The 14659-nt window shown below is 37.6% G+C and overlaps 1 protein-coding gene across 2 annotated transcripts in view; it reads right to left on the bottom strand.

The window, feature by feature from the left end:
- Positions 1-929: 929 nt before the first annotated feature.
- The window catches only part of DPP10 (dipeptidyl peptidase like 10), an 817369-nt gene continuing 803639 nt past the window's right edge, over positions 930-14659 (bottom strand). For both annotated transcript variants that reach the window (XM_089520160.1, XM_089520161.1), the window contains exons 22-26: positions 9704-9803; positions 9025-9083; positions 8866-8938; positions 5596-5669; positions 930-2459 (exon numbers count right to left, since the gene is read on the bottom strand). In XM_089520160.1, the coding sequence (XP_089376286.1) occupies positions 2322-2459; positions 5596-5669; positions 8866-8938; positions 9025-9083; positions 9704-9803 (444 nt within the window). In that variant the 3' untranslated portion in view covers positions 930-2321. The remainder of the gene's footprint in view (positions 2460-5595; positions 5670-8865; positions 8939-9024; positions 9084-9703; positions 9804-14659) is intronic.

Raw genomic sequence — 14659 nt, 5'->3', positions numbered from 1 at the left:
GGTCTACTCTAGTCAGGCATATCATTAGGATTTAGCCCTAACTATGCTTAGCAGTACAGCGGGGAGTGATGTAATCCTGTATTCACTTACCTTGGATTAATCACCTTTGGACAAAATTGGATTTAATTTACTGCATAATTTTGCAGAGCAAATTATCTTTAAATGCCAAGTCTAATCTATAGATACACACTGAACATTGTCTTTGAAAATACTTTCCATCCTTGTTTTCAGAACTCCTGCCAAGGTGATATGTGCATGTTTGCACATGTATCATTTGTTTAATATAGAGCTTTGAGGAACTTTGTGTGTGTTCAACTATTGGAACACAGGTTTCATAGGGACTTCTCAGGCAGACAGTAGATGAACCCAGACAAAAGTATCATCATATTTAGTAATGATATCATTAATGATATTCCACATTTAATATAATCTAAATTAAGGTGACAATTTGTTTTGGTTGATTATAAAAATCACCTTATGAATACCTGTGCATTTATACCATCCAGTGAATATCCAGTGATTCTCCAGTGATATTGAGCTTAGTTTTTAGATGCTAAAAGAAAGCTTGAAGAATTTTTCATTAACAATATATGGTTTTCAAACAACATGTATGCTTCTGAAAGGCTTCCAATTGTTGCAGAACAAATTAGTCAAGGAGAAAATATTGATTGTAAAGGTCCATTGAAAAAGAGTAACAATTTTAACTATGTGCATTTCAACTATGTTCCGCTAATGACAATTAATGGCAATTAAAATAAATCATGGAACTTAAAAATTTAGTCAGTCTAACATTTGTTTTATAACTGTGTTTTTGTTGTTATTAATGTAAGGTTTAATTAAATCAGTTTGAAATCATCTGAACTATATGCTGAAAATAAGTATTAGAGGCAAAAAAGCAAAACAAAAACCAAAAGTGTCATTCACTGAAAGGTATTAATATAAATTCTTAGGAACAAATAAAGGAATGACCACATTTCTCAGTGAGATGCACAGGCAACCTTGGTCTACACTTAGTTTACACTCAACATTACTTGATTCTACTAGGGAAGGTAATATTCTGATAGCCAAAGTTGACTTCATTGTTTATTTCATAGTATTACTTCTAGGGTCTCATGCTTTATCAAAGCCTCCCTAAGAAACAAATTGGGAAAGAGGGGTTGCTTTCTATTATTTGACTCAATTTTATTCTTTCCGGCACTGAACTTGATAGAAAATAGTGAAATACCAAAGAAAAACTGATAGAGACTGCTGTGATGTGTCACACCTTAAGTTCAGATTTGGCGCACAACCCATCTGTAAGGGAAATCATGCAAGAACCAGATTCATGAAAGAGTCCAATCAAAGCATTACTCAATGGCATTACATTGTTAATAAAATTTCTTTATCTGAAACTATAATTTAATATTCATGTATCTAATTTACATGTGACAAAGTAGCATATTCTAAAATTAGAGTGTAACCAGCAAACTATTGACTACTATAAACAATACGAAAAAAACACAATTCAAACATTTTTTAGTAAATAAAAAGATACAACTTTTAACTGGGGAATTATTTTAGTTGCTCATACTGCTTTAAACATAGCTGAAATTATGGCTTGAAAGAACTGTTCAAGCGCACAAACATTTTGTGTGGAAGGAGTCTTGTGTATATACATAAAGTCCAAGAGTAATACTACCAAAATTCTGCTTGCTCATTTATAGCTGGTACAGTAGTAATAACGAATGCCTGAATTTTGTAGGGGGGAAAAAGCCAAACCAATATGTAGAAATGGTTTCAAATCTAGCTGATGTTTTCCCCATGAAAACAGAAATATACTACCATTTCCTCAATATTGTGATGCTTGACAGTGAAAAAAAAAATGCACTTATTGTAAAATTACAATAGAGTGTTAGATTGCAGCTGTCCTGATCAAATATTAGTGTCCTTAATACCTATGACAGCTGTGCATTATGTTGAAATTGAGAAATTATATGCATTTCAAATAAAACCAGAGCAACTACATACGTAACAAACAGTGAATCTTAACAGAATCAACATGCACTAACCCTACTCTTATGCAAAATTAATTTCTTCCAGAAAATTGCATCCAACCTTTGGCCTTCCACAAAGGTATACAGGTCTTCTCCCCTGGTAATACATTTGGACTTTTGTATTCAAATACCAGTTTACTAGCTCAGTATCACAAAATGTTCTGTTCCACTGGTATATCCTTTAGCTGCCCTTGAGCTTCCGTAGAAACTGCTCTCACACAGTCACTTTTATTTATGTTTTTGTGAGCTTCACTGAAAGTATCCACAGTTCTATACAAATAAGCTTCCTTATTCATCTTCTTCTGGTTCCTGTGATAAAATGGGTGCTTCCTCTTTTAAACAAGCACTAAAGAAGCTGAGAATTGTGCTATAAAGGTGATATTTACTCTTCTCTGATGTGATGTAATGACCTTCATCTGGGTAGATCTAGAAGAGAAAAGTAAAAGAAAACCAGTAAAAATCAGGTGATATGGGTCTCTATGATTTGTTTTAAGTGTTTCTGCATCAACACTGAATGGATGCATTAGGGGATGCTACAGCTTCATCTAAAACTCATAAAATGCAAAGCAAAATTCATTTTCTTGATATTTTTAAACTAGCATTTCATAGCTTTCACTAAAAGCTTTAGCACTAGAAGTATTTTCACATTTTATTTAAAATTGCCTTTCCCATTCATATTTTCAGTATGGTTTAAAGGAAATAGATACTTAGCTTGTATCAAATAGTTATGGAATCAATGGAAAGCCTCAGAACAGCTTGATATGCAATATGATTAAAATGTGGATCTAATATGAATCACATAAGTTGATTCAGAGACTTATTTTGTTAGGAAACAATTGCTTATGTTGTGCCATGCTGGATAGAACTATATATGTTTGTATTTCTATGGCGGGTTACAGACTGCCATTTAGTACGTATTCCGCACCCCCCTAACCTTAGTACGTATAGAATACGTACAAGATGGCGGCGCCCTGTTCATACGGGCGCCGCCATCTTTACGTATCGGACGCTGTGCGTCCAAATGTGTCGCGGCGCTAATGACGTCGCGAATGCGCCCCTGGCGCCTCGCGACGTCATTAGGGTGCCGCAAGAAGAAGCTCCATTTTGGAGCTTCTTTTTTGCTCCGTAACGGAGCCGCGTGGTTTGGCTGCGACGGCTCCCTTACGGAGCAAACGGCGGCGGCGGCAGACCGCCTCAAAGCGGCGGTCTATAACCCGCCTATATCTAGTATTTATATTGATTAAAGCTTATTTTGGGTTGCACTGTATTTTTGACAAGTTCTGACAGTTGATAAGAAAGACGAAGTACAATTCTTAATGTAATTGCTAAAAAGGTCTAATTAATATTTTCTTTAAATGATTAGCACACATGCAACTGGTGTAGGAGTTCTTCAAAACATAAAGTCCCATTACATTTCTGATTTCTGTCTCCTGTGGACAAGTCTCTTGCATCTTGTATGATCAGTCTCTATTTCAGCAATATCTCACAATCTGTCACAATATCATTTGTCTTAGCTGTTTCTCTAAATCTTACACTTTCTATTCTGAAAACAAATGTATCCTTCCTAAGTTTAATTAGACAGGGATAATTAACTTTAAAATAGGCATAAAAGTTTGATTAAGTCATTAGCTCCACTATTCAAGTGGCCTTAGCTCATTTTTCAACTTCATTTTTCTCCCAAAACCATTTAAAAAACCAAATCAAATAGGCCTCAGTCCTGAAGCATCAATAAAATGTAGGCTGTAGTATCTTCTCAGTTTATTCAGTTCAATGTATAAAGCTATTCTACTGGGTAAGGTAGGTGTACATGCTTTGTAAAATGCACACAAGCTGAAGCTGCGTTGGTTCAGGTCTTTGCCTAGTAGAAGTGACGCTACAATAACCACAAAGCCAATATTTGGAGGTAAGGCCACAACTTTATTAACTCAAACATTTTAACAGTGTAGGGTTGGCCCAAAGCATGAGGTCATGATCTGCAAAATCGAACAACACCCCGGTTGATCAATGACCGCAAATTTGGTATGACCTAGGGGCTAGGGAACGCAATCTCGCATCTCTGTGAAGTTTAGATCGCCTGATTTCCCTTAAGCCCCTAGTCACCGAGTAACGCCATAACGTAATGGCCCCTGCAATGGCCACCATGTATGCCCAAGATGCACCTGGGTCCAAAGGACTCCCTCTCTAGTGCTCCTTAGCCCTGGAACCACTTCCAGCACATCAATGGCCTATGCTGCCGCCCCTTAGTTGTGACAAAAACACCATCTGCAGGGAGAGGAGGGTGGGGAGCCGAGCTAAAATGGCCCCGAGCACGCTGATTCACGGCCTTAAATAGGACCAAATGCTGGGCGGGGCCAGGAGCCATAGCTCCGCCCCTCCAGGGCAGCCGCCCAATCGGCTGCCCTGGAGGACTGGAAATGGCAACCAGCGAGAGGTCCTCCAATTTCCCAGAGTGACCTCTCTCCGGAAGTCCTGCCCGAACCCCCCAAAAGGGCCAATCTGCTGGCCCCAAGCCCCAGCAAAGCATGCTGGGGCTTGTACGCACCCCACCAAGGCATGCTGGGGTGCACCCGCCCCAGGAGGGGCCCCGCCGGCTGCCGTTGTCTCCTGGCGGCAACACCACTTGCCGGGGGATTCCGGCGGTGGCCGTTTATTCTTAAATATCTATATCCAAATTTTAGCTTCACCCAGATTAACAACGGTGGGGAAAATTTCTTGTAACATCAAAATAGGTATAAATAGGTTGTTCTAAATTGTAAGATTTTATAATTCCTTTAGTTTATGAATAAATTATTTACATTTTAATTTATTAGATGTATATCTGGCCTTTATCCAAAAAATGAGGCTCAAGGAACAACAATTTGAAATCATTAATAAAACATAAATAAAATGCAGTAGCCATGTGTTAGAAAGCTCCTTCCTTGGCAAAAGCCCATCTTCTTAATTTTTGGATGGTCTATACATATTTTTAATCCAAAATATGCTGCATTTTACAACCTACATTGTTTTTCTTTCAATCCTTGATTAAAAGATAAGAAGAATTGTTTTGTTGTTCATACTGGCCAACATCCAGTATCATGCTGGGACTGCACTGTGACCTTCTTCCTGTGCAACTCTCAGTGTTGCCTGCACCACAACCCCAGAGGGTTTCCCATCCCACCTCATCAGGTGTTTGGGGTAAATGGGGTGCTGGAGTGGGGAAGGGTTTCTCCCTCTTATTTCTACTGACAGGAGTAGTTACTCCATAGACATATCCTTTTGGATTCTGATTACTTTACTTGGAAAGGGGGACATAATCAACTTTGAACCAATATTTGCTTTTAATATTTCTTAATGAATGGGTTATATTGGTACCACCACTTTTGCTGTTTATAGTTTACCCAGATTTACTACTGACACTATGCAACTAATATACATTTTGTAGAGAAATATGAGACAGTTTTTAATGTTATATCTTTCAAACACCTGCAAGGAAGAGAAGAGCATAATACATCTTTTAAAACAGGCTAAAATCAAAATGTGTTGAAAATGCACTAACCTAAAGAGACTCTCAAGTGTTACATACCTGCATAGTATAATTCACTCCAGCTTTTATTAGGTGTTTAATTAATTCTGCTGAATGCTGGAAATGGACTTTAGCTATGGGATAACAACATATGAGTGTTAGTCAAATGCATTATTAATGTGAATCAGACCCTACATATTAGCTGTCCCAGTCTTTGTAAAGCAACTGGGATATGTGTGAATATCCTTTCCTATCTTTCAATAATATATTACTTACAAGAGAACAGCTATAACAGAGTGGTAATGTGAGAATGAGAGTTATCTGGTTTATGTATCACCATAAACTGATTAGGTGGCTTTAGGTAATTTACATACTGCTCCATGTCTACATAGAAATCCCATAAAACATTCTTGCAGGTAAGTGCATATATAATTGAAATCCAGGTTTGTCTTTCATAGACACACCCAGTTCACAAAATGAAGAAGGATAATGCTACTTAGCAGGGCTATTGTAAAGGCTTTAGAAATGTGAATGTGAATGTGAATATATATATATATATATCAGGGGAGGTGAAAGTGTGAGATACAGGCTGAATGCATCCAGAATCCCATTTTGTATCTTTTAACTCTCCTTGAGCATCTCCAAAACTCCTTGACATCACTTAAAAAACAACAGACAATTTTACACCCAGAAATAACCCCACATTCTCCACCTTCTTAAAATTCCATGACAGTATAGCTTTCCTGATCTCCACAACCACCCAAGCGCCGTAAAGATCTGAAAATGTGCCAAAAACAAAACTAGAAGTGATATGATGTCTCTTCCAGGTTGTCAAAAATATGCTAATGCATCTCTCCGAGGGAAATTTCCCTTTGCTCCCAGTGGAGTTGCTCTCCCCAGCAGATGTGGATACATAAGTATGAATCCTATTGTTCCTCTCAATTAAAGTAGTCCCTTTGAATCAAAGGAATTTATCTATGAGTCAATTCATCACTGAATAGTTGTCCTCTAGTTGGGCCTTTTACTGTGTTGTTTGCAACAATTTAAAACATTTTGAAGTGTATATGCTGTCATGTAGAACTACATAAATACTAGCTGGTTTTGAATTCTAAAGTTTGATCTGGTTTATTGGATTTATGTCCTCCTTCTGACAGGTACCAAACCCTACTTCTCTCTCCCTATCATTTGCTGCCATTTTCTTTCAAAAATGCTGTTGAACATCATTTGTGAGTAAGAGAAGATGGAGTTGCATTTTAACATCTGTGTTTATGGGAAGATAAACTTGTACTCATTTTTCTTTAAATTCTATATAAAAATGAATTCCTGGAACACTCTTGGGACAACATGTCTAGTTGTTCAAGCCATCCACCTTCAGCATCCACTTCCACTCTCTATGCTATAGTTGAAAAATAAAATAAAATTTGTACTGTGGTTCTGAAAAGCTGCATGAAAGACAAAAGAGTTCTGTCACAGCATTATGAGTGTATATGTCTTATGATTACTCCAAGATTCTCTGCAAACATACCTACATCTTCCACTGGAATATAATACTTTATTTTGATATTTGCTGTATTCTGACTTTTGACACAGATTCTATTCTACTGAATCCTTAGTCTATGCATTTTACTAATCTTCCAAAAATAGCCTCCTAATATAAGACTTGGCAAAACTGCAGGAATTTCGCTTTTTTTGTTTAGCTGAGCAACATCTCATGTACCACGAAAAATTGGAACAAAAGGATTGATCTTTTGGAAGTGGCACTACTGGGCCAAAAAACTATGACACATTTACATCTGAACCTAATATTTTGACTGATAAATCAGCAGATGGATGTAGTTAGGTTTTTGGTGGTACCCTTAATGAGTAAAACTATCATGTGAAGCTGAAGCGTTTAGTAGTAGCTTGGAAAAAAAGAAAAGCTGAAACCGCTCTCTTCCCACTGAGCCTCATCCCACTCACACCATTACTTCCACTGAGCTCTAGCATTTTAATAGGATGCAGGTGAACACTACAGCCCATTTCTGACAATAGCCAGCTATTGTTGTGAGGAGCACTGGTGTCACTAGTGTTGTGACAATTATTTGTCATGCTTTCCTAAACACACAAATTGTAGATTTCTTGGCCCCTTTAATGGCTTTCTGTAAGAGCCGAGAAATTTGCCACTTAATCGCCTAAGTGTGAGAATTTACACATGGTTCACCACAACATGAGGATTTGCATTAAAGGATCGTGACATTAGGAGGGTTGAGAACCACTGAACTATACACTAGTGTAATTGTTATATTAGTAATTGTGCACATTTTCAATATGTATGATGTCTGAACAGTAACTTCAGGCTTGTTCTCACAGCACAAAACACATCCAAAAACCAATAATAGCAGCAACAAAATGTATGAATATACTACGGCTGAAAAGTTTATTTCTAAGCTAGAGAAATGTAATCTCAGGAATGCATGCAAGTGAAGAATCCACTCTTCATGTAGCATTTATGTTTATTAAAAGCTAGAACCCAGCTTTCAGCTCTTTGTTGTGATTGATTTCTTGGATGAGGATCTTTTTTCTGTGTGTAAGATTACATACAGATCTGAAGAATGGATACTGGGAGAACCCATGATTGTTTTGCCTTGGTTTATCTCTCAACGGGATCTCTACCTACTGTAAGTGTCTGATATAAAAATGCTAACCCAATTACAAATCTAAGGTGAAAAGGAGGTGTATTAGGCATGCAGGCTGGTAGAAGTGGAGGGGATATGACTTTCATTGTGATGCAGAAGAAAGCACAGAGAAAAGAAAAAGGGAAATAATTATGAGATGGGGAGGGGTTAATGAGAAGTTTATAATGGAGCATATTAGGTAGGGATTGGATAGAAGCCTGGAAAGTAAGCCCATCCTAGTGAAGGGTACTTCACACATTGTTAGCAAGTAGCCATTAAAGCACCGAAAAAGTTAAGTTACTATAACATATTGTATGCTATATCTTTTTATGATGACATTTATATTTTTCCAGTAGTACAAAGGGAATAATTTAGAAGTTGTTTAAATATTGATGTTGTCAGTTATTAATATATGTTACCCTCTACCAATTACATGGTGTTTTATAAGATTTAAAGAAATTGGTATGAACATATTCAAAGAATTACAAATATTCAATTAAGGTAAATGTCATCTGTCCAGTTTCAAAACTGTCAACTGAGTCTGACAACTAGCTCTCTAGAGGCAGACGAAGCTCAATATTTTAAAACACACACATACTATGCCTTATCTTTCACTAAACCTCTTCATGTGACAATCTACAACTGCAGATGAAACTGCCTTTGCATAAATACTCACTATCAGCTGTCCCATGAATGATTAACAAATTTTCTTCTTTAAAGCCATTAATATTGTGCAGCACGCTTGATGCCTTTGGAAAAAACACACAGATTGTGAGTGATTTAGATTTCATATCCCTTTGGCTTCCTATAAAAATCCATAATATATCTTGCTCACCTGATAAGCATGTTCTTCTTTAGATGGAATCCCTAGATATCTTTCTGAAAAAGCTGAGGCTGTATGTGAGGGACAGAAGATACTGTTTATATTAATGTTTTCTTCGGACAGGGGTCAGGTATATTAACCTTTATAGATCTAATCATATTTAACTAGAGGCTAAATGGCAACACAAAGTACCACAGTTGAGATTCAAATAATTACTGGTGTGAGACTGAAAGCCATACTGGAATATTACAATTTCTATTACACACACTGTGATCCCCATTCAGAAACTTTGGATACACCTACACTACAGAAATAATGTAGTTTTGCACCACTGGGATTTGTAGTTCTACAAGGTCTTTAGCCTTCTCTGCCAAATCCCAGGATTCTGTAGGATGGACAGAGCCATGGCAGTTAAGGTGGTATCAAGCTGCATTATTTCTGCAGTGTGGATGAACCCCAAGACTTCTGCTCACACAGGGGAGTTCTAACTATTTTGTTACATGACTGGTAAAAATAAAAAATATCAAACTACTTGTGTGCAATCCACTGCACAACATTTCAACTCAACAGAGTTCTGATCTTTGCAAACTATTTGTCTTCATACTTTATATCACCCCACAACTACCCCAGAGAAGAAGAAAACTGTGTTCACAATGTTAAGTGAACAGATATAATAATACAAAATACTCACCATACAATTTCATGTCTGTAATTGGTGCAATCACAGCTCCACACTTGAAAAGCCTTTCATTTGCCTTTAGAAGCATTGATGCAATGTATCCTCCATAGCCCTACAAAACAACCTAATGTGAGTTAAAATGTGCCCATTATTGCCTTAATGAAACCACCTTTTGTTCCACAGTTCCACAGTATTTATATCTATTTTTGCAGCTCTCTGACATTCTGTGAACTATAAAGCAACAATTACAAAAGAATCAAGAACACTTAGGACAACTTTAAGCTGATATATAATGCAATAATATTCAGTGTGTACATTGAAAGTAATACAGAGTAGTAAATGCATTTTTTAGCCTTCTGTCTCTTTCCAGAAATATGGTGTGCTTTGTATATAACACATTTATTGTATTTAAAGTGTATTTAAATTTTGTCTCAGAGCTGAATAATCTGTGCTCTTATGGCTTTGTGGAGCCCTCAACCAACTTCAAGTGTCATTTGAAACTGATCAGCTGGTTGGGGAAAGAAAAGAAAAAAGACAAGAGAGATGAAATGTAGTGGCAGAAAAAGAAAAAGAAATGTGTGGGTACAAAGCCTATGGCTGTTTTGGCCACCCCAGCCACTAATTTATGGCTCCTAGCAGATTATGCTTGCAGGAAAAAGACCCTCAATAGAAAGGTGTCTCTAGGGCAGACTTGCTTATGAATGAATGTTTCTGCAGTCAAAAATGGGACCAAGGTCCTGCAGCAGGCAATCTACAGTATCTCTGGCATGTAGCTATGATATATCTCCTTGTGCAATCCCCTAACCATATTTTCTCTGCTTCAGCTCCACCAAGACAACAATTTCCAAGTCAATGGAAACCAGGGCAAGCAGCAGGGACATGCCCAGTTTGTTTCCTTTAATTAGACATCCTGTGATAGACATCTTCAGGGATCTCCACAGGTCTGAAGGAAGTCCCAAGGATGATGTCAGTGCTGTTCATCTCTACAGTTTTCTTTCCACAGGGGGAAAAACAAGAGTGGGGTAGGATTGCAATAGAGGAAAAATGGGCTTGAGGGGAATTTGGATCATTGTGTGGTTGGAACAGAAATGACCTAAAAGTGGGTTACAATGGCATATGTTGGACTCTCTCTGCCCCATCTCGGATTTGTCCCTTTTCACTCGCTGCCCCTCACTCCTGGAACCTTCTTCCCCCGCGAACAAGAGCCATCACTTCTTTAACCAGCTTCAAAACGGAGTTGAAGACCGTCCTGTTCAGAGAAGCGTTCCCAGGCATTGCATAATTGTCACTTGCTTTTTGTTGTTCTTTTGTTGTCTGTTTTATTGAATCATTTCCTGTATTGCTATGTATTTTATATGTATTATCCTACTAGAGAGGCCCCTTCCCCACCACCTTTCCCTTCTCCTTTTGTGTCGTGTCTTTCTAGATTGTAAGCCTGAGGGCAGGGAACCGTCCAATTAAAAAGATTGCATGTACAGCACTGTGTAAATTTACAGCGCTTTATAAATAAAGGTTAATAATAATAATAATAATAATAATAATAATAACAACAGTTGCCAATCTAGATGTTATAGGGGACAAATAGCTGCTACAAAAATACTAGCTACATTCTTAGCTCTTTTCAGTATCATCTAAGAGAAGAAAACATGATATGATTCTACTACAAATGATGGCCAATGGCATTTGGCTGTGGTATAAAAATTCATGGCAAGTTGAAATCATACAAAAAAAATTCTACTATCTCCTTTCATGGATAACAGTTCACTTCATCAGATGCCTGGAATAAAGCTTCTGTACAGAATCCAGCAGAATTTCATGAACATTTCACCAGTTTCCATCAATCTCAGTCTGGAACTAGCTATAGAACAAGTCCACTTTCTGGATACTACTGTACTGCTGCACAATGGACATCTGAGCACCACTGACCACTACAGTTATTTACATGCCTCCAGGTTCCACCCAGAATACAGTACCAAATACATAGTTTACAGTCAAGTGCTCTGATACAATCACATTACTCAGACCCACAGCCCATGGACACCAAACTCATGGAATCACAATTATCTTTCCTGAAGCTACAGTATCCACCATATGATGTAAATGGGGGGGGGGGGAATCAACAAGGCAAAGCTTGTACCCAGGACCAATCTACAGTGCACCTGCGTCATCCGCGGGTGCGATGTACATGGAAAGCCACACTAGAAGAAGCCTGGGCGTGCTCTGGAAAGGCTAATGGTGTGTGCACGCAACATCGTGCCACGGGGACAAGCTCCATTATTTTTAATGGGGCTCAAGAATACGTGGAATTCCCCTTATGCGGGGGGTTTCTGAAACGGATCCCCCACATAAGGGAAGGGCCCACTGTATTATAGAATAGGCTGAAGACAAGAAATTACAGAATTAGTGATCACATAAAGCTTCCAGCTGAGACCACTCAAACGTAGCATCACTGAACTACAACCTATTTGGACAATAATGCCGCCTTCTCAAAGGCTCTTGGTGGCAAGGCCTTTACATGCCTGCAGACAGCTGCTCAGTCTCAAACAGTTATTTAATTAAAGGAGGATGCACAACACAGATGGGGAGAGGGGTACAAAACTTTATCACAACCCCAGATGCAAACTCTGCACACGCATGTATACGGGAAACACCAACACAGGTTCTAATTAGATAACCCACTATATTAGAGGCATTTCATTTGCTCATCCTCTAATATGATATATGTCATCCTCTGTCAGCAATGCCCTTCTGCACTTTATTTTGGGCAAATAGGCCAGTCTCTGTGCCAGAGGATAAATGGAAATAAATCAGATATTACAAATGGGAATGCAGAAAAACCTATTGCAGAGCACTTCAATCTTGCTGGGCATTCCCTCTGGGACTTCACAACAGCAGTCCTTTAACAACGCACGCACACACACACACACGGAAAGAAAAACAGCTGAACTGGCCTATATCCACAAATTCAATCCATCAACAATGGGTTGAACAGAGACAATGGCTTCCTGACATACCATACATATAATATTGGTTAATACCTCAGCCCCATGAGGATGCTCTTGGTCAGTTTATCACATCTTCTTTCTGCTTCCCAGACTGCAAACACCAAAACTCCTTCCACTATCCATTTGACCACCCACTCATCCTGGCCTTAGGCAACATCTTTCCTCCTGCCTTTGTCCCTCAATGACCACAGTTAAAAATGAACACCATACCCACAGGTTTTGCATTTCTATGCCTATTCATACAGTTTGATTATAAAGGTCCTTTGTGGGCATCAGTTAGTTCCATGCAGCCAAGACAACATTCCAAGTCTATGAAAACTTATGCTATGACTTTTGCTTAGTTAGTCTCAATGGCTACAAAAGCCCTTTGCATAGTGTAGTCCACAAAAGCTTATTGTAGACATTTCTCTCCCCCCCCCCCCCCCAAGTTAGCATCAAAGATGCTATTGGATTCCCTTATATCTTTTTATGTACAGAAAATTAATGATGTGAAGAGAAGTAAAAAAAAAAAAAGGCTGACTCTGTCTTTGTGGCAACCTAGGTGTCTAAGATGTGACAAAATACATCTTTTTCAACATAAAATGATAGTCATAAATGTTTTTTTTCCCATTCACAAATCACTTCCAGGATCAGATGGACATCAAAAGAAATAAATCATAATTCCATGTCCCTCTTAAAATCAATAATGTAATATCATTTTGATGAAGAAAACTGCTAAAATAACCTTCTTTTTAAGCACAGACAAAATCTCTCCAGCTTTGTGTTTGTTTTATTTTCTTCCAGCTGAATATAGGAATCCATATAGAATGCTTGGAGATTGATTCGACACTTCCAAGAGATAGAGTTCAAGGTCTAGCAACCCTAATTTAAAACTTATATGACCAACAGTAAGTTTCTTTCTCACACAAAAGGCTGTCATCCCCCCCACTGCCCCTGGAGACAAAAAACAACAACAACCTCTTTTGAAACAGGATATTTTTCTCTCCAGTGATTATTCTGGTACAAAATAAAAACTATAGTTTGTCCAAGGATCTTTGAATCCTGATAGCATAAATTTCTGCTTTACTCAGTCAATATCTATGTATAAAAAATGAATGATTTTTAGTTCAAAATAAAACATTGGAGGAAAACTTTTTTAAACTGGGGTAAACACTTTCTATTGAAAAGACACCATTAAAGATGAGCCTATTGTTGTTGCTGTTGTTATTTTCGCAGCCTTTCCATGTAAGCATCCTTAAATCTTTTCATGCAGTAAGATCAGAAAGCAAGTAATTGGACCAGAAAATAAGGATGGGAGAGAATTTTATTTGGTTCACATTTTTAAGTGAGCCAACCTATTTTTAACTACCCAGATAAATAAAGAAAACACAATGCATTTATACTTTTCAGTGCAGACTTCTCCACAGTTTGTGAGGCACATGTACTGAGACCTAACAATAATTATAACAATGTGCACGTTGATAGAAACTGTATACAACCATGGGCAGAATCTGGTCATAACCTAGAGTTATGCCCATGTTATTGTTTCATATAGTATTCATATAATTAAAATAAAAAGTATTTGTTTTCATTTTTATGCTACTGTTAAGTCTTGGTTTTGAGGAAAACAATGACAGTGCTGGTGATGATAAAAACATAATAATAATGTATTTCTTCATTTTTACAATGAAACACTAGAGTACTTCAAATATAAGAAATTATCCTTCCCTGATTTTTAAATACATGACTTTTAACACTTCCTGTTGCAAACTTGAGCACTAAAATAAAAAGAAGAAACTATTTTGATCTGTTTTGTTCACTGAAAATTTATTATCAGAAGGAAAATATCAAATAATTAGATTCTAAAAGCATGATCCAGCCAAACCCAGATACATTGATTTCAACATGTAAGTTGAACAAATGGAACTTTAATATGTTTAACTTTGCTACAACTGACAAAATGCTTTCATCATTTTGGTTTTTT

The sequence above is a fragment of the Sceloporus occidentalis genome, unplaced genomic scaffold (genome assembly GCF_023333645.1).
Source record: "Sceloporus occidentalis isolate IW3139 unplaced genomic scaffold, rSceOcc1.0.p SCAF_4, whole genome shotgun sequence".
NCBI lineage: Eukaryota > Metazoa > Chordata > Lepidosauria > Squamata > Phrynosomatidae > Sceloporus > Sceloporus occidentalis.
This window is presented reverse-complemented; position numbering and strand designations above follow the sequence as displayed.